At 39.2% G+C, this 26,710-nt stretch overlaps 2 protein-coding genes and 1 pseudogene across 3 annotated transcripts in view; 2 read left to right on the forward strand and 1 right to left on the reverse strand.

Annotated features, from left to right (window-relative positions):
• Positions 1 to 26,710, forward strand: part of LOC146475649 (ras-like protein 1) — a 491,817-nt pseudogene that overhangs the window by 299,437 nt on the left and 165,670 nt on the right. The window lies entirely within an intron of this gene.
• LOC146475652 (uncharacterized) overlaps positions 1 to 26,710 on the forward strand; it is a 417,346-nt gene that overhangs the window by 211,526 nt on the left and 179,110 nt on the right. The gene's annotated exons all lie outside the window — the stretch shown is intronic.
• Positions 1 to 26,710, reverse strand: part of LOC146475653 (CUB and sushi domain-containing protein 3-like) — a 101,653-nt gene that overhangs the window by 27,800 nt on the left and 47,143 nt on the right. Inside the window, exons 12-15 of the mRNA XM_085116066.1 lie at positions 20,353 to 20,509; positions 17,907 to 18,082; positions 1,338 to 1,473; positions 121 to 192 (exon numbers count right to left, since the gene is read on the reverse strand). Coding sequence (XP_084972192.1) covers positions 121 to 192; positions 1,338 to 1,473; positions 17,907 to 18,082; positions 20,353 to 20,509 — 541 coding nt within the window. The remainder of the gene's footprint in view (positions 1 to 120; positions 193 to 1,337; positions 1,474 to 17,906; positions 18,083 to 20,352; positions 20,510 to 26,710) is intronic.

A 26,710-nucleotide genomic window follows, 5' to 3' on the forward strand; every position in this document is an offset into this window, starting at 1 on the left:
TGCTTAAGTTGCGTAAATAGCTGCGAGAGTCTGTTCTATTTAGACTCTTAATTTAGTTGGTAAGTTATTCCAACAGATGACTACAATATTTCATGTCATCCCATTTTCCCACCTACTTACAGATATTTAAGGGCTTCCATATGACGGAAAGTTCCCAGAGGTAAATCCTTGATCCCAGTGTCACGTAAAATCCTGTTCAAGATTAAGCCAAATTTCCACATAAAAACGGCGTTTCATAAATAACCTAAGTCATGTTATATCAATGGAGTCTCCATGGAAAATTAAAGCTAGATATTTAAAAGGCAATTTGGTAAATAAGGCTAGAATTGAAGAATTTAAGTCCTGAAATTTGTAGTTTCCCACGCAGTCGTTTTTAGGGGACTCGTATGACCTCCTCCCCACAAACGCCTGCTTACCCAAGCGCCACATTCCTTTCCCATTGTTTTACTCCTCAGCACCCTAGCCAATCACCATCGAGGCATTGTCTAATGATATCAAATCAAATCCCTGGTTACAACGGCCGCTTCCGTTTCCCGCGAGCTTTGCACAGTCTCTGGTACAGTCTTGAGAGATGCGGAATATATGTAGTTTTTCACTTGCTGGAATGGCTGGTCATGGCTGAAACGCCAAAACAAATATCGAATGTGAATACAAGCGCTTCTTGTGCGTCATTTTCACACCGTTATCTGCTGGGAGAGTCAAAATCTTCAGGAAAGTGTAATCGATCTTCCCCGCCTGATCGAGTTGACAGCAACAAACAACAAAGCGAGTTTCAACTGCAAAATCTTTAAAGTTTACCGACATATCGGGTAATATTTCGGTTTCCTCCACACCTACAAGGTCGACAAGATTGAAGGCAAAGCTTGATAAATATTAAAGCGACTTTGCGTTACAACCAGTCGGCAAATTGACGAAAATTTCGCTATTTCCCGTCACGAATTCTTTGATTGCAGTCAGTTTATAGGCATGTAAACGAGAAATTTTTAACATAGGGCACACAGCTCACGTAAGCTCGGTAAAGTTCTGTCTCCGCCGTGATGTTTTCACCGTGTTCGAGACCGCGAGAGGCGTTCTGAGGTCAAGGTCAACCTTCCAGATTTTAGAAGGTTCACTGTGATTGGCTTAGCGGCGGAAAGGAATGTGGCGCTTGGGTAAGCAGGCGTTTGTGGGGAAGAGGTAATACGAGTCCCCTAAAAACGACTGCGTGGGAGGCTATGAAATTTGCAGTGCAGTTAAATTTCTCTCAGGAGATCTTAAAATAGATTCACTTTACATACAAATTAATTTTTAACAGCTAATAAGGAGATGTTCATTCGACGAGAAAAGAGAAATCGTACAGCTTTGTAGCAGTTGTTGGAAGGCACTTGAGGAAGTCGGGCGTCAATCGTGTCTCCGTGCAGTCATATATATTCTCAACTTGGTATCCTTGTCGCGGTCTGTATCCATAGGAACTGATGCAGTAATTATTGCAATCTGGAAGATTAAAAGTAAACGATATGCTAATTAGCTCTAATTCATGTATTGGGTTCGCCCTGTGGATTATTGGATTAGATGCAGGATCATTTCAAAAGTTATTAACATTGCAGATATCGAACGAAAAAAAATCTTCATATCTTCTGCTAAAACGTCATATGACAGCAATTTGATTTGACTTACTACTACTGTAAATTTAGTTCTCTGAACTTGAATTTTCCCTTTTTTGCTTTCTTCTTTCGTCAACGAAAGTTTATCATTTTTACCTACTAGTATACTGCTCTACTTTCGCTGTGTTTGCTTATCAGGAGGGATTGCTTTCAATTCAATGGAGACGCTCCTGTAAGGTATTTTAAGATAGAGAAAACAGAGCTGTCGCTTTCAAGTTGGCTGCCGATTGGAAAACATGACGTATTTCCAAATTTCAAATGACATTATTATTATTATTATTATTATTATTATTATTATTATTATTATTATTATTATTATTAGGCGCGCGCGCGAAGCCCTATAGCTAAGAGATTTTGGTAAACCCGTGAGGGCGAGAAATTTTGGGTTGGTTATGACGTCACTTCCATACGACCGACGACCGAATGTAAGTACGTTCGCTCCATCATGTCATCCAAAGTAAAATGAAACAGTTAAACCCTGTGCTGCAACCTGGGTTTCTTTCGGTAGGAAGTGGGAAGGCCAACTTCTTTCAGAAAAAGAAACGAGAATTTCGAAGAAAACTAATTGTTGTATTCGTTAAATATTTCGACAAACGACATACGTCGAGAAAGCAGGAGACAAATAAGGAAATTTGAGACCCGAAAGCAACTGAGTGGGCGAACAAACAGGGGAAATGTCAGTTGAAAACAAACATGTGTAGAGCGTGTGACACGCGTGTGAGTGGTGCGTGACGCGAGATTGTCTATACCGTGAAGAATGCCGGGAAGAGCGAGGACGAACCATGTGCTCATGGCTGATGTAATCGGACAGTACGCAGTTTGTACTTGTAATAAAACGTCGTTTACAGTTTAAGCTTGTGGAGTGTGTAACATTGGCGACCCTGCCAGGACTATTGGGAGCTTTGTCTACGTTGAACCGTCGAGCGTCGTTAATTTTGCAGCGTAACTGGCGATAACTGGACCGTGTTTCACCTCTGACCTGGGAAGTTGTGCAAACACGAAGCGGTGCTCTATTTACCGGAGAGAAATTTTGACTGTGTGTCAGTGGTTGGTGAGTAAGAAGTTTTGATTTGATAGACTATGGAGACTCTTGAGGCTCTTCAAATCAATTTGCAAGTGGCGTTTTGTGGCTTGAGCGAAGAAAAATTGAAAGATGTTTGTAGTAAAGTAAACATCACTTTGGCGCCGGGAAGTAAAGGAAGACTGGTGTTTATTCAAGCACTAAATAAGTATCTCGAGACCGAAGAACTGAACGAAACAAAACTCAAGGAATTGGCGTTGTATGTAGGCATGAAGGAGAAGACGACAGAATCCAAGGTGAAAACAGAATCAGTCGAGAATTCCGAAGCAAGCGGTTCAAAAACGGAACAACAACCAGTCCTATCGATTTCTAAGATAAAGAGAGACTTTAAAATTTCAGGCCAAATTGGCGACATCTCGCAGAAAGATCGCTTAAGTTTCTCATCGCTGGCACATCAGATTGAACACGGGTTAAGAAATGATTACAAAGAGGATGAAATCAAAGAAGCCGTGATAAAAGCCATAAACCCTGCTTTAAGTCTGAGGAGCTATTTAGAGGGAAAGTCGGATTTGACGCTTGCAAAAATGAGGCGAATCTTGCGTTCTCACTATCAAGAGAGAACAGCAACAGAACTATATCACCAGCTTAGTTCAACCGTTCAAAAAGCTACAGAAAAGCCTCAAGAGTTTCTTATCCGCCTACTGGATTTGAAACAGAAGGTTTTGTTTGCATCACAAGAATCTGAGTCAGGGTTAAAGTATGACCCAGCTTTAGTGCATGGAATGTTTTTACATCGTTTTCCCATTGGCCTCTTGAGTGAAAACATAAAGTCAGATATGAAGCCCCATTTACAAAAGGACACCATCAGTGATGAAGAGCTATTTGAAGCACTGAATGTCTGTGTCAGCAACGAGACGGAAAGATTACAAAAAGTTGGCTCGCGACTGACTCCCAAGGTGAATCCAGTGCAAGAGTCTGAGGCTGCTGCTGATCGAGTCAAAGAGGGGGGGAAAGTGACCAGTTTGGATCAGGCACTACTCAAGGAGGTCAGAGAGCTGAAAGCAGAAATTGCTGCTGTCAAGGAAAGGGTTGCCTCCCCACCACGAGTATCTAGACAGCCTTTAGCACAGCAACCTATGAGGTCACCCCCACAGTGCAGAATTTGTCAACAAAATGGGGTTGAAGGGCTTTGCGATCATTGTTTTAAGTGTGGAATGAGTGGCCATTATGCACGTGAATGTCGGGCGCGATCTCGTCAATGGGGTACAGGGTTACAGGGAAATGGACAGAGGTCACGCCCGGGGGACAGGGTGTGATCTTACAGAACAACCAGTCCCAGTGTGCTTATTGTGGTAGAGTGGGTGGTGCCCATGCATTATTCGATCGTTGTGCAGCTTGTAAGACCAGCAGATATTGTTCCAAGGGGTGCCAAGAAGAACATTGGCCACAGCACAAAGTTATTTGTAAGGCCATACAAGAACTGGAAAGGCGACAGGAAGATGAAGCTAAAAATGTACCTTTGAACACGACATTCGCTTGCCATCTAACTCCAAAACAGCAAGCGGGACTAACCAAACTGGTAGGACAGAGGTGCATAGTGAAATGTAGTATGCAAGGAATAGAGGTGGAGGCATTATGGGACACTGGGTCCCAAGTTTGTGTGGTATCGCGGGCACGGAAGGAGGCTTACCTTCCCCTGGAAGAATTAAAAAGTGTTGGTGAATTGTTAGAAGATGGGCAGGGATTGAGTTTGGAGGCTATAAATGGGACTGACATTCCCTTCGATGGCTGGATCGAAGTGACATTTAGACTATCTGGGGACTCGGATGAGCTGACCGTACCAGTGCTAGTGGGACAACAGGAACAGGAGTTACCCATTATTGGATTCAATGTGATAGAGGAGATTTTAAAGAAACACAATGGAGACCCCGTAGATGTTTCTGAAAATATAATTCGACAATCTTTCCCCTCAGTTCACTATTCCAAATTGGGGACATTTGTCAATATTGTTCGCACAAGGACTCAAGATGCTGGCACGTCTGTAGTCAGGGTTGGCAAGAAAGATGTTGTGGTTCCAAAGGGACAGTCAGTTAGAGTTAAGTGTCGTGTCCACCTCGGGCCTGTTGCAGAAGAATTGCCGATAATATTTGAGCCAAAGGAAGAAGGCGATCTCCCGGAGGGACTTCAATTATCTGAGGAACTGAGTAAGATAGCCCCGGGCACATCCAGCCAGGTTACAATCTTAGTACATAACAACATCGATAAGGACATCCTGCTGAAACGAAGAACCGAACTAGGTCAGATTCAAATGGTTAAGTCAGTGTTACCTATTCCGAAGCCGCCAGACCAGGAGCACGTCCAGGAAGGAGATTCAGTTGATGTTTCCCCATCAGAGGAACAAGCACAGGAATTGTGGGACCCGCCTGTTGGCCTTAGCCATTTGGAAGAAGAACAGCAATCCATTGTTCGCCAAATGTTACAGGAAGAGGCTGATGCATTTGCCAGAGACGAGAATGAAGCTGGGTGCATTGATAATTTGGAATTGGAAATCAATCTAAGTGATGACCAGCCTGTGCGAAAGAACTATGTGTCCATTCCAAAACCTCTTTACGGAGAAGTGAAGGAGTATATAGAAGACTTGATCAATCGCAACTGGATCAGCAAGTCCCACTCGGCATATTCTTCCCCCATGGTTTGTGTTCGGAAGAAGGATGGTAGTTTACGATTATGTATTGACTATCGAGAACTTAACAGGAAAACAAACCCTGAGCGCCAGCCAATCCCACGGATACAGGATATTCTGAATGGGCTGGGGGGTAATAAGTGGTTTACTGTTCTCGACCAAGGGAAGGCATATCACCAGGGCTTTGTTGCGGACAAGAGCCGACCCCTTACCGCATTTGTCACCCCTTGGGGGCTATATCAATGGAACAGGATCCCATTTGGTTTAATGAATGCCCCTGCAGCCTTTCAGCGATGCATGGAGGAATGCTTGTGTGGATTACGTGACGATATCTGTATTCCATACCTCGATGATATTCTAGTTTATAGCCGAACATTTGAAGATCATGTCAGAGATGTTCAGCGAGTACTGCGCAGACTTCAGGAACATGGGATTAAATTAAAACCATCCAAGTGCAATTTCTTCCAGCAAAGGGTCAGATATTTAGGTAGGATCGTGTCAGCTGATGGTTACTCTTTGGACCCGGAGGATACAAAAGCAGTTCAGAAGTTGAAAAGTGAGAAACCAAACACTGTGGGGGACATCCGCAAGTTACTCGGATTCCTGGGGTACTACAGACAGTACATTCCAGATTTCTCACGCATCGCCAAACCCCTCTATGACCTTATGGCCGTATCGCAGAGTGCTAATCAAGGTGGTAAATCTAATGCTACAGTCGGGGGAAAACAACAGCTACCAAATACCCACAGGATCAACTGGTCAGACGATCACCAGGAGAGATTAAACTTGCTAGTTGACTGTGTAACAAGACCACCAGTGATGGCTTTTCCCGATTTTTCCAAACCATTTGTACTGCATACGGATGCCTCTCATGAAGGCCTGGGCGCCGTGTTATACCAGGAGCAGGACAGGAAGTTGAAAGTTATCGGTTACGCATCAAGGACCCTAACCCCAGCAGAGAAAAACTATCACTTGCATGCTATCACAAAACTGGAGTTTCTGGCTCTTAAATGGGCTGTGACTGAAAAATTTCGGGATTATTTATATTATGCTCCATCATTTGACGTCTATACAGATAATAACCCTTTAACGTACATATTAACTTCCGCGAAACTGTCTGCTGTTGGACATCGATGGGTGGCAGAGCTAGCTGACTTCAATTTTTGCCTGCGATATAGACCTGGGAAAACTAACATTGATGCAGATATACTATCTCGCCTACCGATAGACCCCCGAGAGTACATGGATAGCTGTACTGCTGGAATGGACAAGGAAGCCATTGATGCAACGATCCAGGGACTAACACACCAGAGAGCGGAAGAGATTCCGTGGTTAACTGCAGTCTCTGCGAATATTAGTATTGCAGACCAAGAACCCATTGTCAGCGACTTAACTCTTACACAATTGGTACCGGGAGAAATTCAGCGAGCTCAGCGGGAAGACTCAGTCATTTCACAAATCATGCAATTCAAACAACAAGGATATCCCCCTAAGTTGACAGGCGGCAGGACCAGGGACAATGAGATGTTTTGTTATATAAGAGAATGGAATAATCTTCACATTTCAGCAGACGGAACTCTGTGGCGCAAAACCAAGAATCGACAACAGTTAGTTCTTCCCCTAAAGTTCAGACAACTCGTTTACCGGGAGCTACACACTGAGATGGGTCACCTGGGTGTTGACCGAGTGTTGGATTTAGCCAGGTCCAGGTTTTACTGGCCCCGCATGCAACAGGACATCACTTATTTCATTACAAACAAGTGCAGCTGCATTCGGCACAAGAAACCAAGTACATCAGTTAGGGCGCCTATGGAAAGTATCACCACTACAGCACCCTTTGAAATGGTCTCGATCGATTTTCTTCACCTGGAAAAGAGCCAAAGAGGATTTGAGTATATTTTACTCGTAGTTGATCACTTCACAAGGTATGCTCAGGCTTACCCTACTCGAAACAAGACAGCACGTACTGTAGCCGAAAAACTTTTCAATGACTACATTCCGAGGTTTGGGTTTCCAGCTCGCCTCCATAGCGACCAGGGTGGAGAATTTGAAAATCAGCTCCTGCGTCAATTAAACAAGTTAACTGGTGTCTCCAAGTCTCGCACAACGCCGTACCACCCCCAAGGGAATGGACAAGTGGAAAGGATGAATCGCACGTTGTTGTCAATGCTCAGGACCCTTCCCGAATTAAAGAAGCGCAAATGGGACGAATCACTTAACAAGATGATTCATGCATATAACTGTACCAAACATGAGGCTACTGGATTCGCGCCATATTATCTTCTGTTTGGTCGTAATCCAAGACTACCCATCGATCTTATATTTAACTTCAATCAGGACAATAATGGTCGAGTTGACTATAATTCCTATGTGCGCAAGTGGCGGGAAGACATGGACGAAGCATATCAGATTGCTCAGAAGACTGCAAAGAAGGCTGCTAGACGTAGCAAAGATTACTATGACAGGAGAGTGTCAGGCGGAGTGCTTCAACCCGGGGACCGAGTGCTGGTTAGAAATTTAGCTGAACGGGGCGGCCCTGGAAAATTGAGATCACACTGGGAAGAGACCATCCACGTCGTTGCTGAAAGATTGGGAGGGGATAGTCCGGTTTACAGACTCAAGCCAGAGAATGGGCGTGGTCGCGCAAGGGTGCTCCACAGGAACTTACTTTTGCCTTGTGATGCGCTGGAACTTGGAAGCTCAGTAGTTGAACCTGTTCATCAGGCCAGGAGAACCATCACGAGCTCCGCATTGCCACCAAAGACAAGTGATGGGCTGTCCTCAGAGGACGAGAGTGATGACCTAACAGAAACCAGATTAGTGGGATATTCACAAGAAACCGGATCATCAAATTCATCATGCTCGGAGCCAAATGAGCCCCTAGACCAGGCCGAAATTGTTCCCACTACAGATGTGGACCTCATCATCGGGAGTGAGAATAGGTCAGTTGACGAGGAATTTTCGGATCTTGATGTCAGCACCGAGGAGAGCGTGTCAACCCGACCACAACGTCAGTGCAGGCCACCACAGATCTTCACGTACAACTCCCTAGGAAACCCGGAGTACCAGCGTGTCAATCCATTAGTTAACTACGTTCAGATGCCGTGGACATCGCCACCAGCTTTACCTGTTCCCTATCATGGACCTTTCTACTATTGGACCTGGCCACAGGTGCCTTATTTACCACTTTCCTATTGCTGACTATTCCGGGAAAACCAGTTGCGTCATCCAGGACCCAAGGTTGAGGATTATGGATAAGAGATTTTGTATGATTTCTTCGCATGAGAGGACTATGTAACATTGACCTTAACTCTCAGTTTAGTTTGTCATTTTTTTTTTCTAGCGTTTCGTTCGTCCATTTGTTTTGGAGGGGGAGTGTGTAGAGCGTGTGACACGCGTGTGAGTGGTGCGTGACGCGAGATTGTCTATACCGTGAAGAATGCCGGGAAGAGCGAGGACGAACCATGTGCTCATGGCTGATGTAATCGGACAGTACGCAGTTTGTACTTGTAATAAAACGTCGTTTACAGTTTAAGCTTGTGGAGTGTGTAACACATGCGGGGAGTAAGCAACTCGCAAGTCGCTTAGAAATTAAATACAATTTTGCAGACAATTGTCGGTAATTATCCATGTTTAACATATTTTTCAAACTAAACACAAATACTTAAGTCGTTGCCATTCGACAAATATTCGTGGATAAATTATCTTTTAACATACACAGAGCTATTTACCGTGACGAATTGTTTTGAACATTTTGTGTTGGACTTAATATGTATTACAAATGTATTCGCAGCGCACATTAGTAAACACACAACCAAACATTAATTTCTCTTGTATTCTTTTCTTGGTAACATTTACTTAAGGACTAGAATTATTTCTTAAGGAGAAATATTGGCAGAGTTATAAATTGTCCTTAACATTTTGCGTTGCACTTGTGTAATTCGTTCGCCTTTCGCATCCTATATTAGTAAACACGCTCTAATTTTAAGCGCTCACTGAAATATTTTGAGCCACAACCAAACAATTTTTTTTTCTGCATTTTCCTTCTATTTCTATATTCTCAGGGTTATAAATTGTTTGGAATATTTTGTGTTGGACTTGTGTAATTCATTCGCCATTCGCAGCGCATATTTGCAAACACGCTCTAATTTTAAGCGCTTAATGACATATTTTGTAATTCATTCGCCATTCACAGCGCATGTTTGTAAACACGCTCTAATTTTAAGCGCTTAATGACATATTTCGGACCACTATCAAACATTATTTTTCCTATATTCTCCTTTTGTTAACGTTTACTTAGAGACTAGAACTATTTCTGTGGGAGACATATTCCTAGAGTTATGAATTGTTTTGAACATTTTGTAATTCATTCGCCATTCGCGGCGCATATTTGTAGACACACAGACTAGCATATATATATATAAATCCTATTAAAAAGAAATAGTGGAGCTCCGCTTTTAGGCTGGGTTAAATATATTTAGTATAATTACTCACGTGATTAAAATTAATTAAAAAAAAATTGGGAAACTCATTAATGAGAAAAATTTTGCTTTGGTTATGACGTCACGTCCGTCCGCCCGACCGTCCGTACGCAATCCCACAATGCTAATGCGCCCGTGTTTGTTTTGCGGGAAGTTGCATGGCGAGATGCGTTTACAACAGAAATCCTACAGAACAAAAAATACAAATTCAATTCATATGTATTTATTGGATATGTTGACAAACGTGGAGAGAAGAGAAAGAAAGAGAAAAAGAAAACAAGAAAAGCGGAGACGATTAAGCAAAGTTCAACGTGAAAGAGAGCGACGGATAGCAAGTTAAGGTAGGCTAGCAGTAAAAAGTAAGTTTAAAAGCCTCACATTTGCCTAATATCACCAGTTCGTGATCAGTTATGATAACTTGTAGAACTCTTAAATAGCTCAGCATAGACGCTTTATTCGCTTTGGGTACCATCAATATTCGAAAGAGATTAATTTTTGAAAAAAAAAATTGTTCCGTGGCGGTGATTTTTTATTCGCACCGCAAGACTCTCATGTGTTTACAAAAGTTTCAAAGCTCTGAAATATTCTACCAAACACCAAAAAGTATTTTTTGTATTCTCCTTTTCTTAACGTATATTTAGAGACTAGATTTGTTACCAATTAGGAGCAGAATTGACACAGTTTTGAGTTTCCGAACATTTTTTAATATGTCTGGGAACCCTGTTAAGCAACGACGACGGCAGCAACAACGCTGCAAAAAAATCGCTCCGAACGAGGATTTTAAATTTTGGTAGATTTTTTTGCCGTCCTCTGCAAGACTACAACGCAACGTGAAATGACCTAATTCAAGGTTTTGAGGAGAACATGTGCAAACGACGGTGAATTTTTCTCTGTTAACTTGAACGCAACTCCTACTAATTTAGGCAACTTGCTAACCGCTTACTTAAATCTAATGCGTTTCCGCGCAACAATCAATAATTTTTCCTTATTAATGTGTTTCAAGCTTCACAAATATACTTCAATCGTTTCGACAGAACAAATAGAAGTCGAAAAACTAATTTTTAAACACTTTGTTTAGGTTAGTTTCGTTCGCACCGCATGGCTCTCGTTGAGATCTGTGCCAAGCAACCAAGAGTAATTTTCCCGTGTTCTCCTCTTGTTGAAGTTTGTTTAGATTTTAGTAGTAGCAATATTGACTGAGTTGTGAATTCTACACATGTAATAAAAAGAGAATATCAGTTTAATTCAGGAGTAAACTGACAGCAATAAAACTTAATGTCAAGCATCAAGTAATTGTTCACCTGCGCTGTGAAGCTTCCCACCGCTCGAAAATCCGCGAAAATAGATCGATAAAAATAGCAAACGGTGGATCTAAAAAAAAAAATTACGGAGTAATTTCTTCCACCGAATTTGACCTGCTCCTTCCTCTCATCAAAAGGGCACTGTTATGCTCGGTTATCATTCGTTGAAAGAAGAAGTAGCGAGGTTAAAGCTATTAGTCGCCACGACTGATTTCAGTTTCTCAGCTAAGCAAATGTCAATCCGACTCAAGTTTCTAGTTTTGATCAAAAAATCGGTTGCCTTTTCTTGTAAGAGACACGAAAACTTAAGGTTTAGGATTTTCCTTAGTCTAAATGCAGCACTTGATTTTCATGTATTTGTGGTACAAAAAAAACCTGGCTTAAACAGTCGAACTCCAAAGAACTAGGAAGAACTCGTTGTTTTTGGACACAAAATGAAGAATTTAATGAAATGTAGAACTGACCTGCTCAGCCAATGAGGAGCGAGTATCATCGCCGCTCGGTCAATCAGGAGTAAGAAATTTTGCCCTCGGGGAAAGGGAAGTTGAGAAAAATTGCCCTCTGTTAAAACAAATCAGCATTCAAAAAAATGTTTCCCTTTGTATTACATTGTTATTATTGTTTAAGCAGTTTGCTTCATATGCACTAAAAATGTATATAACTGCAGACGGGATGAGGAACTGGTATTAAGGTTATTACGTTCATACGCTAACCAGATTTCTATAAATGCTATGAAAAATATTGGAGCTCCCCTTTTAGGTTTGGCTAAAAATATATTTATTAGTAGGATATGACGCAATCCTCGACTAATCAGATGAACGCAATCTCTATAATCACCTGTCTGAGTAATTATACTAAACTGGATATATTTAACAATTATTTTCAAACGCGCGTTTGAGATAAGATGACAGCGTATAATCATCTTTCATCCATAAAGCGCGAGTGGAATAATTGTTTTATTAAAAACCAATCAAGAGATATTGCTAGATCTTGATGATTTCACCTTAAAAGAACAATCAGGAGATAATTCAACGGTCGCTATTCTAGGGGCATGCTTAAATGGCTCATGGCCGCTTTATCTGTCTCGATTTGCAAGAACATATCCCAGCAAATATTGGGTTATGTTAACTTTTCGTGAAAGATTAATTATCTTAATCGAATGACAGGATAGCTGGCATGAAGCCCCTTTATAGCCAGAGTTGAGCTATTTTACATTATTTGACCCATTACGGTCAGAGTGGGTATACAATTGTGAACGTCTTTGAATATCTGAGTCGCCAAATTGCACGAGAGCGCTAGAATATTTATCTACAAACAATAAGAATAAGGGCATAAAAAGCTAGTAGAATGAAAGAGCCCAATCATGGCTGTGATTGGCTTCCCGAGCGGTTAAGATGGAGCAATCTTGCCCGCTCCCGATTACCCATTACCAGTAAGCTCAGCATCAAAAGTTTAATCCACAAACAATGCAACATTTCCTTTGATTTTCTTGTTGTTCTAGTGGAAACGCTCACTTGTAAAGGGACATAAAATCTTGTTGGGGTAAGGTAAATTTTGTTTTAGCTTTAATGACTGTGACGTTGAATTTATGAGTTGCTCTGCAGTGTAAGGTTAATTTGGTAAAACTTTTTGTTTATTAGTGTTTCAAGTGGAGTACTAAATTGATTAGTTCTCCCACTTTGCAAGGAATGTTTTTAAATTCAAGTGTAGTACATTTATTCCTGCCAGGGGAATTGGCTGGTTTACTGGCTTCCCATGTAACTATTCACTTAATTACTCCACGTTGCTGGTGAATAAGGAACATTTTATTTTTATGCCATTGGAAGTCTCGTAAGTTTTCATTTAAATGAACAAATCACTGTCATTGTAGAAGTATGCGTTCTCCTAACGTCAAATGCAATAACAGATAAGAGTCTGACAGTCATAAATGACTTAGCTTATATTTATCAGGATTTGGTGACTTGACTCTGAAGCTGCAGTCTTGAGTATTGGCCTTCACAATCTGTAGTAAAACAGAAAATTGTGCACTTTAGTGAGTTCGTCTAATTGATCAGTGCTGTCAGTATGATTTTTTACACATACAATTGCAGTGAGCTTCTCCCCCGTAACAATGATGGGTAAATTAAAAATATGAGGGTATACAGAATTTAACTAATGGTGCTACAAAAGTATGTAGTGTATTATTGTACATGTATAAGTTTATTATTTTTTACATGCATCCCATGAAGTTGATCATGTAACTTGAATCAAAATCAAGATTAGACGAACAAGTCTTCAGCTTATACTAAAAGATACTGTATATGAATGATATTAACCTGGCTACAAAGTACTCCTTAAAAACGTTTGTGAAGGCTATAAATATTATGGAAAATCCAGTTCAGATTTGGCTTTCCACTAGTGTACAGAATGTCATAGAATCTAACGTGGAAAGCATGCATGCGGCATGATCAGAGGTTGGAGGGCCGGAATGTAGTTTGTAATTGTGATGTGAATCTCAACTGTTATTGAAGCCAGTTATGGTTTATTTTTTTTCAGTGGACCAATATATTAAAATAAATAAGGAATGTCTACCACAACAATCTAGAATTTGGAGCCATAAAATTCAAGATCAAACACATCTACTCATGACAAGCAGACTAAATATATCTATAAAATCACACATTTCCATGCAGTTTCTCATCAAAATTATTAATAAATCAAAGCATACCTCTTTCTTAAAGTAGTCATCCACATTATGCTGCTTGAAGCCATCATTTTTAGCTTAACAGAAGTAAAAAACCAGGGGAAAGATGCCTGTAACCTTGAATCCCGCTCAAAATCGAAAATGAAACGGTATTTCTACGAGCCTGCAGTGGCATGGCTGCTGACCAAAATAGCTTTGTTCATGCCCAGTCTTCCCAGGCTGACTGAAATCCAAGATGGCTGCCATTTATATTGTTGCTTTGCAGTAACTCCACCGTTTTTTTCTCCGTTGTAAAAAGCTACTTGAACGATTTACGATTCAAAACATTGCTGATCTTTTTGGCATTAAATGAGCTCGAGATTAATTGAAGGTAATAGTATTTTCACAAATGCATTTCAGTGTGAACATTCTGCTTGCAGTGAGAGAAGCTGCCCTGGCAAAACAAATTGTTATATTGCAATCTTGCAGCTATTGGAGCATGATCACAAAGTTATTCTTTCGAAGGATACCTTCACAAATGCCACATTAGGACACATTGTTCCTGTGGTAAGAAAGAAAGGAGCATTTGTGGCAGCTGCTGTTTTGGATATTGTCTAATTGGGTATTTATAAAAATTCTGTCAACAGCAATGATTCCAATTTTGTGTGTAAGCTTCCGAACAGATTTGAAAAAGACAGCTAATTTATAAGCCAACCCGGTATGTTCAAGGAACGTTTTCCCAGTAATACCAATATGTTGGTAATAATGCAAAATTCGTTTAAGAACAACAGGGACCTGAACTGGTATATTAGTATAAACTTTTAGAAGATTTAATGTAAACCTTGCACTAGCTTGTATATATGTTTGAAAGAAAATTTATATGTAAATCCAAATAAATTACCAGGTAGGCAGATGTTCTCTGTTAGGGCAGTATGTTTCCAGTATACTTTTTTCCTACTTAATTGGCCATCAGCATAACTTGCTTTAGTTTGACACATTTGAAGTATACTTAAAACCTACTTGGGCAAAGAAGGACTGTCATTTCACTTAAGCATATACTTAAAGTATACTTAAAAAATGCTACTTCAAGTATACTCCAGTACTTGCAGTATGAATGAAGTATACTTATATCATACTAACTGTTGATGTAGTATACTTGTAGTACACTTAAAGTGTACTTTTGGGTTATATTTTTTGGTAAGGGTGCGCATACGTTCTGCGCATCTCGACATACTCGGGTTTCCTATGGGTGGTACCTACTACTACAGGGATAATTTTGCGCGGTTTAAAACTATACGGAGAAAGCAGAACTTACCAAGTGCTTTTGGTATCTCAAAAGAAAATTAGGGGTAACCATGCGTTTTTCAGAAATAATTAAGCTTCAATTTAGGAAAACATCCTATACATTGCTTTATATTTTGGCGCTTTTTAGAGATATTATTGCTTAATTATCTCTGAAAAATGCGTGGCTGCCCCCAATTTTCTTTTGGATTCCAAGAGGCCTTGCTCATATCTGTTTTTCCCGCATAGTAATAAGCCGCACAAAAATACTTCGGTATTAGTAGGCACCGTCCTTAAGCTACAAAGAGACTTTCCGGGAGCGGTTTTGACGACAAAAAAACCACCAAGGCGGCGTAAACGACAACACCGACGAAGCAGACGGCAAAATATCTGTCAACTCTTTTCCAGAATTTGAAAATGAAAAGGACTTTGAAATTAAGCTTAGTTTGAGCTTAACATCATTTGCTCCTCTACGGTTTGCAAGTTTCTGAGACTGCGCAATGTAATGTCAGGTGGAAAGAAGTATACTAAAACTGTACTTTTAGTAGCTCCTTAAAGCATACTTTAAGTGGACTTAAAGTATACTTCTGTATATTATTTGCAGTATACTTGGATTACAAAAGAAATATACTTAAAGTGTACTTTATTTTGGTAAGGGCAGTAACGATAGTAGGCACCGTCCTTAAAATATCGTCTACATAACCCTGGGGTGTTTGGTGGAGCATAAACATCTTTGGAGTGAGACTGCGTTGGTTTTCTCTTCCTCTCCTCCCAAAATACAGGTTTGTGTAAAACCACGCGGTTTGCTGTAATTGTTTAGGATCTTTTGTATCTGCATTTCCCAGTTGACCACTTTCAAAAAGCTTTTGCAATTGCTCGCTTGTGATGGGAGTTTATAAACAACTGGACGAACTTTTTTCCTCTTTCATCAGATTTTTACAGACTGCATTTAGGGCATCATTTGCCTTCTTAAATTCATAATCACCGACGATAGACCCCGGCTTTTCAATAGGTGCTTGCTTCAAATATCTATCAATGGCCGCTCGGATGCGCTTTAAGTGAACAAACTTTAAACGGTTTGCCATTTGTTTGTCTCACTGACACATAAAACCTCTGCAAACACGTGTTAATACGACTTTGGTTTGTCATTCAATGGGTGTCGTAGTTTCTTTTTGGGTTGAAAACCAATCTAAAACAAAACAAGAACCGCAATTGTTACTTTTCTTGGACAACTTTGTTTGTTTTAAATAAAGCATTTTATTTCGGAAATTGTACTTACTTACTTATACTTAAACGGCGACAATAGGGCAGCGAACAATATAACGACTAAACTGTTTCGTTTTCTGTTCTTATAGTGTTCCTCATAGCTAATTTGGGAAATTACATTACGTATTTCTAGAACGATCCGAGCTTTGTGATGAGACTTTGCTTAGTCGGTCACCTCAATATATCAGTAATTTAATACCAATAATTAAACAATCTGCCTATTACTTCCGCTCAAATGATGTTATTCTACGAGAATTTTCTCCTGAAAAAAAAAATGTAGCGATTATAATTTGGTGGTAGGTCTTTTTGTCGCCGCTGCTTCCACACTGTAGAATGCTTTACCTCTTCCCACACAGAAACCTAGATCACTACATTGTTTAAAATCCTCACTGAAAACCTATCTGTTTAGGTTAGCTTTAGATGCCAAGTATAACTCAAATGTATCATACCTAGTTTAATTTCCATGCTGTAACGCGCCTTTGGTCATTATATGTTAAAATGCGCTATACAAGTTGTTAATTATAATTATTTAGCATAAAAATTCATTTGCTAATTTAACTATTTCTGAAAGCAGAAAAAAATTAATGTTAAGATCCGTGCGAGTTATTCAGGAAACAACAGTAAAAAAGGTTAATTCGCCGTCGATGTGGCCTAACGGGTTCATCTTCAGGTTTCTTTTTAAGGCTTATATAAGTATTTTTTGTTTTGGTTTTTGTTTTTTTAGATTCGAGTGACATACTTGAGGAAAAGTCTCGCGAACATAGGAGGAGTCTTTTCTTCATGAAACGTTATACTACTATTTCCCGACTTTTCTGACTTTAACTAGCTAAAATTGTCCTAGTGAAAACACAACCAATAAGGTTGAGATATTTTCCGGATTTGAACGAAATTTGAAGAAAACATTCGTCACACACTAATGCACAAAATTGTTTCAGGCTCTTGCCAAAATCGTCTCCCTAGCGCGTAAGACTCCTTTAAAAATATTCAATTATCAAACTTAACAATAGATTTTCTCAGTACGCAATGGGCACGCTTTGTTAGCCCATTATCTCCTGAAGGATATAGTCTAGCTTGCTGGGATATCTGCATTAACGTGGGAACTGGTAATTAATTCAGTCAAAGCACACACTGACAGTTTTGGGTTTCAGTGCTTTCATCGCCTTCAAAACCGAAAGCATTGTTTCCAGATTGTACAGCTTAATAGCTTTACATTAATATATAGTTAACGTTTTTAGGGTTTCTATAAAAGCGGTCCAAGTAGGTTTGGAATAACCCATTACCGATTGTCCTCAAAATTTCACAGTTGCCCTTAAACCTTCGTTTCTCGGCCGACTGTGCATTTTTCGTACAATCTTTCGCCTCAATCGGACAATATCGTCCGATACGGTAACCGCCTGAGGGTGTATTTGCTAAACAACCGCGCTTAATACAAAACCACTTGACGATTTTTTTCCAATAGTAACGCGTAGATTATAATCGGTAAATTATAATTTATCATAACAAACAACCTCTGAATGGCAAATTGACATTTACTTTGGAGAGTATTTCGTCCGACTCTTTCTACTTACCGGGAGAAACAAAGGAGAAATCTAACTTGTATCCTATGTATCCATTTTCATATCCGTCTGAGTGAAAGGTTAGCACAGCATAGCGTCCAGTAAAACTGATTTTCAATCCAGACTGCACCCCACAGTATGTACCTACGGTATAGTTATTATCATTGGAAATCCTCAAGTGGTCATACCTGTAAACAAGAAAGACGTATTTGTTTAGTTCATTTATGATGAGATAACATAGGCTTAAATGACATGAGCTAACAAAATTGATAATATAAGATGTGACAAAATTACACACATTATTATGTGTTTACTGAGTTAAAGGAGCACGGCCAATTACTAACAAATAAGAGCACATATACACATTAGAGTAGAACAAACATTACAATAACTTACATTTAAACTATATAATGACAAATCGACAAAGTAATCGATAAAAAAATGCTAAATGATGCAAATACAACGACACAGACAAACAACCCTTATAAACAGCTTACCTACCAATTTGTCTAAAAAAAGCAAAGGTTTCAAAACAACTCATAATCAGGCCAGTATGAAGTAAAGACAGGCGAGAAGAGTAGAAAATCAGCGGATCTGTACAGCTCCCGAAATGATCCCGGCCCCGAAATGATCCCCAACCCTGAAATGATCCTAAAATTGATCCCCGAAATGATCCCTACCCCAAAATGATCCCCACTTTTCTTCTTGTCGACCTCGAAATGATCCCAAAGGAATTATGGAATGGTGATTAAATATGGGACTGTGGATTACTCAATAATTAGGGAAAGTAAAGACATTTTGGCGTATGTAGTGAATAGATTTACGGCGCCGATTCAATTCAATTCAATTCATTTATTTTGCCATTAACCAAAAAAAAAATACAACATAAATACATTAAAGATGATACACAATATTACAATCTACTAAACTATTTACAAGATTAAATGTGTCAAAGGCTAGGAAGCCTATATGGAAGCCGGGGGCTTATTAGCTATAGGCTTCCTGGAACTATAGGATAAACCATAGAAGTTACGGGTACTGAATGAAAATTCCAATTGCGATATTAACAACTAAAAGAGAATAAAGTAAACTAAGAATAGGGAAAATTTTTCAATAAATGCAATTTGTAGAAACATTTGTAACTGAGGCTAATTGATGTTTTTTTTTAAAGGTGGACTGCAAAAGACATAATACAACGACATAACAGGAACGACTTTAATTCTTAATAGGTATGCATAACTTATAAATACAATTGATCACATGACAGCAAACAATAGAAACAGATACGAAAATATCAACGTGTTAAATGGCTAGCTAACAAAACCTTGTCTTGGTAACATTACAAGGAATCCGAAAATCACGTAAATGAAGGGAAATGAGAGTGAAACATATGGCTAACAACGTTCTGAAATAGTAAACTTTGTAATAGCAGAGCACGGCGAGATATAACGAATCGACTAAACGTTGTTTGTTTTTTTTACTGAAATACAAAATATATTCCAATTTGTAAGTAAATGTAAAAATTGCATCTCAAATGTCGTTGAACGTCAGTTGCAGTCCACTTTTCAAAAAAAAAAAACATTAATTAGCTTCAGTTACAAATGTTTCTACAAATTGCATTTATTGAAAATTTTTCCCTAATCTTAGTTTACTTTATTCTCTTTTAGTTGTTAAAATCGGCGCCGTAAATCTATTCACTACATACGCCAAAATGTCTTAACTTTCCCTAATTATTGAGCAATCCACAGTCCCATGTTTAATCACCATTCTATAATTCCTTGGGGATCATTTCGGGGTCGACAAGAAGAAGGGTGGGGATCATTTTGGGGTCGGGATCATTTCGGGGTCGATTTGGGGATCATTTCAGGGTTGGGGATCACTTCGGGGTCGGGATCATTTCGGGGCCTGTACAGATCACATACGTGCAAAACTAGTTTATCACATGTGTGTCATGACAGTAAATGACAAGGCAGTCTAGTTATTGATTTCATTCTTAGCTTCAGATTAAAACAACAAAACAATAACAACAAAAAGCAAAAAAAAAAAAACCACAAATAAGCAAAGAAACAGGCAAATGAGTCTCAAGATAAAAATAGCTATTTCTAGAGTAATGAGACTAACAAGTAATTTTGTTCTTTGCGATGTTTCAATAACTTTTTTTCGAGTAGTGTATAAACCTTTTTTTTTTCTTTTTCTTTCTTTCTTTCTTTCTTTTTTTTTTTTTGTCTTTTATTCTTCTCCAGTCATCTCCACAATATACATTAGGAGAATAAAGGTATTAAAATAACGGAGAAAGGGCCAAAAATAGAAAGACTAATACTTAGCCCTGATAATGGAAAAAAAAAAAAACAAGGTTCAAGCAAATATAGACAAAACAAAGAAACAATCACAACCACCGTTATCATGCAATGAAGGTTATGTAATGTATACTCTAAACACTGATTCGATAGTTTTCTACCTGCAAGGTAAATAACCCCCCAGGGTAAAATAAGAAAAGTAAATCCTTATGGCCATGCCGTGTGGAATTTGTACCCGATAAACACAGTCCATGTTGTTTGGATAGTTGTTTGGATATCCGGGACTTTTCAGTACGTTGTTGACAACGGCACCACATCCTGTTGAATTAAGTAGACATTTAGTTTTAATGAGTAATTTCTTAGTTATAGATCAATTAGTGATTAAAGTTAACGCAAAAAAAAAAAAAAAATCACGACGTTTCGACCTCTCCGAGATCATTTTCAAGTGCGAATAAGATACAAAACTTAGCATAAATATATTACAAACAATCAAAATCGGTACGAATTTCATAAACGCTAAAATGTGATAAAACATGTCAGTGATAAGTATTTATTTATAAAGTTAAAAAAGGACACAAAACAATGAAATAATAAAAAAAATAACGAGGCTTGCTAAGAACTGATCTAAACAAATAATTTGCGCGGATGGAATCACACTGTTTGTTTAGTGTTGGTTTAAGTTCTTTGATGAAAAAAAAAAGCGTTACGAAAATGAGGCAGTCAAATTTGTTTTGACATTTTCTTAAAATTTTAAAACTTCGCGCAATGCCATTTCGGGCTATATTGTGCTGCTCCTTCAGGTGGTTTCCGTCTGCCAATCCCTTGAATTCTTCAATTCGCTGGTGAAGGTATCGGCACGTGTTACCAACATAGCCTGCATCGCACAGGCTACACTGAAAGTAATACACAACGCACTGTTGATTCACAAGGGGTGGCTTGTCTTTCCTCACTTTGATTATTTTCGTCCGTGATCTTTCGACTTGTGTACACCGGGCTGGTATCCTCATTGATCTTCCGACTGAGGTCTCCAAGTCATCTGCGCAGTGCGTTTGCAGATTTCTGATCTTTGAAAGGCAGTACGATTCTTATTGGGGCTTTTCGCTTCTCAGGTACTTGCTGTTGAGTACGTGAATCCTCAGACACTTTTGAATCAATGAATTGGCGGATGGTAGACTGTAAAAGTTTGTCTCGGTAGCGCAGTCGGGAAAAAGTCTCTTTGAGGCGTTCTCATTCCTGATTAATGAGCTTCCACGTAGATGAGAGCTTAAGGTTGAGGATGTTTCAAAATTTTAAGAAAGTGTCAAAACAAACTTTACTGCCTTATTTTGGAAATGCTTTTTACCAAAGAACTAAAACCAACGCTGAACAAACAGTGTGATTCCATCCGCGCGAAATAATTTGTTAAGACAGTTCTTAACAAGGCTTATTATTGTTTTATTATTTAATTGTTTATGTCCTTTTTTTACTTTATGAATACTTAACATTAACACATTTTATCACATTTTAGCGTGCACGACTTTCTTACCGATTTTAACTGTTTATTATATATTTATGCCAAGTTTTGTATATTACTCGCACTTGAAAATGACCTCGGAGAGGTCGAAACGTCATGATTTTATAGCGTTTACATTTTTACAAAAAAAAAAATTAAATAACCATTATAGAAAGGTTTAAGGGAAGAAAAACTGAGTAAGAGAACAATAAAAGGACGTTTTAAATCAACATAATTACTCTCCTTTTTGAGTACATTCCAAAAAACATTCACTACAAGTTCAATTTATTAGATATTGAACTGCAAAAATCCGCACAAAATAATGGTATAAATTAATTAGTGTATAGCTTTATACGTTGTCACTGCTTAATTAAAAGCTAAGGTTTGTGATACGTTTTTTGTTCTTTACTATTATTATAAATCAAGAATAGAGCGTTTTACAGAGAAATGCTTGTTTTGGTACAGTTCATTAATTTTTCTCCTAAGGATTACGAGTCAAATGTTAGTAAATAATAAAATAAATTTTTATCCTTTGGTGTTTGGTGTTTTTGTTGTTTTGGTTAAATCTTCGCCTTTGTATACCCCTTAAAGTGCCTATGAAGTAAACATTGTTTGTCACGGTTTCTTAGTTTATGAATTTCTCGGTCTGAATATGTGGGTTTTACCGAACAAAACCTTCTCAATCCGCAATTATAATCCCTGAAAGGTTCGAATTTAGCGCCGGAAAGTGTCTCCATGTTGCGCGCGGCCAAAACGATCGTATTACAAGGTTGTGACGTAGAAAATACTTTGGATCACACTAGTGTCATGGCGGCCGAGGGAGTTTCTTCGATCTCGGCGACTTATTATGCGTCTGGTAACTCCAATATGACAAACTGCTCGAAAAAAACTGGCATGCCGGGAATAAGTATACATTACTTCCCGAGAGACGAAACTTTACGGCAGAGGTAGATTCGGTTTACCCGAATTCACAGGAAAGATTCAAGCCATAGCTCTTGAAAGCGAAAGACAACGATGATCAGCCGTGTGTGGATATATTAGACTCTCATATCCGTGATAAACAATCATCCTGCAATCGTACTGCAGTTAAATAGCATGAGCATGAAATGACGGGTAGAAAAATCCACGGATCCTCAGTCTTGGCAGATAACATTTATTTAGCGCTTCCAGAAATCTTGCTTAATTCGAACCGATAAACCTAAACAAACGCCACAGAGCTACAATTGTACCCGGGAATTGCAGCATACACATTGTCATGCATATCGAAAACTAATCCTAATGAACAGTAAGCAAAGCTTCATTCAGTATACAGCTAACTTTTCAGACTAACTTTCGGCATTGTCGCGTACGCTTTTACGCTTTTTTTGGACAACCTTTGTCGAAACAGCTGTATTTGAGCATTTCCCCTCACGATCACGAGCGGTCGCACCACATTTTGATCAAAAGGGAAGAATCTCCGATACAAGAAAGCAAAACTCAGAGCACTATACCAAGGCTTTTATCAACACAACAGACACACAGCGAGAGTCGCTTAGCCGGGTCCGATCTGTCAACCTCAAATAAGATCTTTCGTAAGGACCATACTGTTGCAGTTCTTCGCAGAAAATTCATCATGCTTTGTGAGTAAACGCGCTCGATCTGACTTTTAAGAGCGGCTTGCTGTAAATATCAACTATACCCATGCAATATAGAAAAATTCGATTTTCTCAAACTTTGTCATATTAAAGGGCTTTGCTAACTTGTTACAAAAATCGAACTTTGAAGTTGTTTGGATTTTTATTTTATTTTCGAGACGAGGTTTAGTAATTTCCTCTCACAGCGCCCGAAATCGGTCCTGAAATTACACTTTTATCGAAGGTTAGCAAACCAAAACGGAAACCGTACCAGGAAAAACTGATGCATGCCATTAAAATATCATCCTTCAACGGCGATGTAGAGCTGTTAGGTCTTAATGAATTTCGATCCTGGATTTCTTAAGGAATTTTCAAAATTATGCCTCGCGGAAGTATTGCGTGACGTTCAAGTTTGGCCAGATTCGTGGGCAAAAAAACCGATCTGGTACATGGATTTACCTATCAAACTATTATTGCCGCCAAAAGTATCATTTTATCGCAGCTTTTACCGAAAATTTAGCTTGGGTAAATGAAACGGCAAATTGTGAGAGCGTGTTGAAAACAAGACACTCACGCTAATTGATTGGCATGTTGACCCGCCATGTTGCAAGTATTATCACGGTTAATTAATAAAACGTCCCTCAAATCTCCGAGCGATATATCATCTCCCATACATAAGTCATTACCAGGGAGAAACGACCATTTTTGTTGCCAGATGGACGTATAGAAAACATGGACCCAGGTCCATGGACCACCTCGTGGACCCGGTCCATGGACCACCCCTGTGGACCCGGTCCATGGACTACCATTAATAAATTTTCGAAGGCATATTTTACCTGTCAATATAATAAAGGATGGACTGCGGACTGTGTATAAAATACAGACTAAATATGGCATTCAATATGTAATTCACCTTCTACTTTCTATGTAATTGAGATTTTATGCTTTTACCACCATTGAGTTTTACACGCAATCCATATTTAGTTTTCTTTGCAATCGTAGGGTCTGATTTCTGGTGAGTACCGACGAGGTAGATTTCGTTCTTCATCACACCTTTTTTAAACAAATCGTCCGGGCGCAAGCAGAACGAGAAAGACTAGGCCAAGTCCCAAGTATTTTTATTACGGGATGCAGAATTCAGAAGACCATTGCTATTCTTTTGGAGTCATACGTTGTCGAAACTGGACTAAGCTTTACATGTGCAGTTAAGAAATACGGATAAAACGAAGCCTAGTGGAGTATAAACAAACACGTGCCTCACATGAAGTAGGAACAAGGTAAAAGGTTGGTTTCGTCTATAATCTGTTGTAAAAGGTACTTGCGAAGAGCAGTGTTTACATTTCGAGATATCGAAGGGGGGTCTTTGGTGGTTCGACAGGGGCTGTGTCCATGGACCCAGTCCTCAGGGGTGGTCCATGGACCGGGTCCACGAGGTGGTCCATGGACTGGGCCCACAAGGTGGTCCACGGACTGGGTCCACATGGGTGGTCCATGGACCCGGGTCCATGATTTGTATACGTCCGTTGCCTGATGTAGCGGTTTTATTTTGCATTACTTATACGATCCGACAAGCAATCTGTTTATAACTCAATATCGTCAAAAGTTTTCAAAAACCTTGTGTGACATACATGAAATTTAATATCTGGAAGTCCTTCTTACTTTTATCTCGAGAAATTGTAGCATCACTGGATAAACAATTGCATTTACGAGACTTTCATGCGGTAAATAAACTGTTCATGTTGTCCTTCAGCAGCATGGTTAAAAATATATAAAAACTGTTCAATTGAGGCCTTACACTGCTCTTTAAAAACTAAAAACTTAAAACTGAAATCCAAGCTTTCGCCGATCAACGGCATCATCAGGGATGAGAAAATATTCCGCGCGCGCTATATATATATATATATACATATATATACAAAGAGAGTGTAGGGTGAAGGGTGAAATGTGTAAAAAATGTGACGTATGTGTGAAAGCTATAGAAATAAAAATAGAAATAAACTGCGAGCGTATACAAGGTTCTAATGATGGATTGTAGTGTCTAAAATTAAATATTTGAGTTTGGATCCAAACTCAACTTCATTCGCAACGAGAGAAAACGCATTGAAGACAGATGCTCCTCAAACACATCCACAAAGCAACACCTGGGCGCATTCGATGACATCCTTCGCCTTAACGGCTACCCAGAGAATAGTATAGAGCAAGCTAAATGCCCACAAAATCTTCAACGCAACTCTCAGCCTACCGGCACGGAGTGGTCGTACCTTAAGATCCCTTACATTTCTGAGCGACTCAATCACAAGATCACTAACATTTTTAGAAAGGAAAACATCCCAGTACGCGTTGCCCACAAGTCCTACACGCTCAGACAAGCCCTATCCCACACCTCCACGGAGCGCAAATGCACCAGAGACAAATGCCCCATCGCTAACACCGGATTGTGTTTACGAAGAAATGCAGTGTACCAGCTCACGTGCAACAGCTGTGACCAACATTACATTGGTAGCACAACACGCTTCATCCATGACCGCGTAAGAGAACACATCCATAACGATAGCTCCTCCGTCAAAAAACACATCTCTTCCTGCCAGAACAACGACCATAAAGGCATCAACATCAAAATTATTATGAGCGAAAACGATCCCGCTAATCTACGCCTCTACGAAGCATTTTATATCAGAAAATACAAACCGTCACTCAATTCCCGAGAGGAATGCACTGAATTTGCGGAACTGCTATTTTAATATTTAATTTTAGACACTACAATCCATCATTAGAACCTTGTATACGCTCGCAGTTTATTTCTATTTTTATTTCTATAGCTTTCACACATACGTCACATTTTTTACACATTTCACCCTTCACCCTACACTCTCTTTGTATATATATTTATATATATATATATATAGCGCGCGCGGAATATTTTCTCATCCCTGATGATGCCGTTGATCGGCGAAAGCTTGGATTTCAGTTTTAAGTTTTTAGTTTTTAAAGAGCAGTGTAAGGCCTCAATTGAACAGTTTTTATATATTGGTAAATAAACTGTTACACGTCGTTCGGATTACCTTTTGAACACAGGATACCCAATACTGCCTAGCCGTTAAGCATTACTATCGTGCGTCTTTGTTGTTTTTGTTTCCAAATTATTTTATGCTTGAGTCTTTCAGCCCTCTAGCTTTCTTTTTATACTAAGAATGTTAAATAAATTTTTTAAGACGATCGCTCACTGCGAAGTGTTAGTTATGTTATGCTGACAAGGCCATTCGCACAGGCCAGGTATTGTACCAGTCATGGTCATCACTTGTACTATTACCGTTCATTTCTAATAGAATTACGCAATCCTGCATCCTGGTATTACCCTAGTGCTCACGGTCAGTTGCTTAGTGAAAGACGCTGAAATATCAAAGTTTAATCTGT

This window comes from Pavona decussata, unplaced genomic scaffold, assembly GCF_977016875.1.
Source record: "Pavona decussata unplaced genomic scaffold, jaPavDecu1.1 SCAFFOLD_84, whole genome shotgun sequence".
NCBI classification, from domain to species: Eukaryota; Metazoa; Cnidaria; class Anthozoa; order Scleractinia; family Agariciidae; genus Pavona; species Pavona decussata.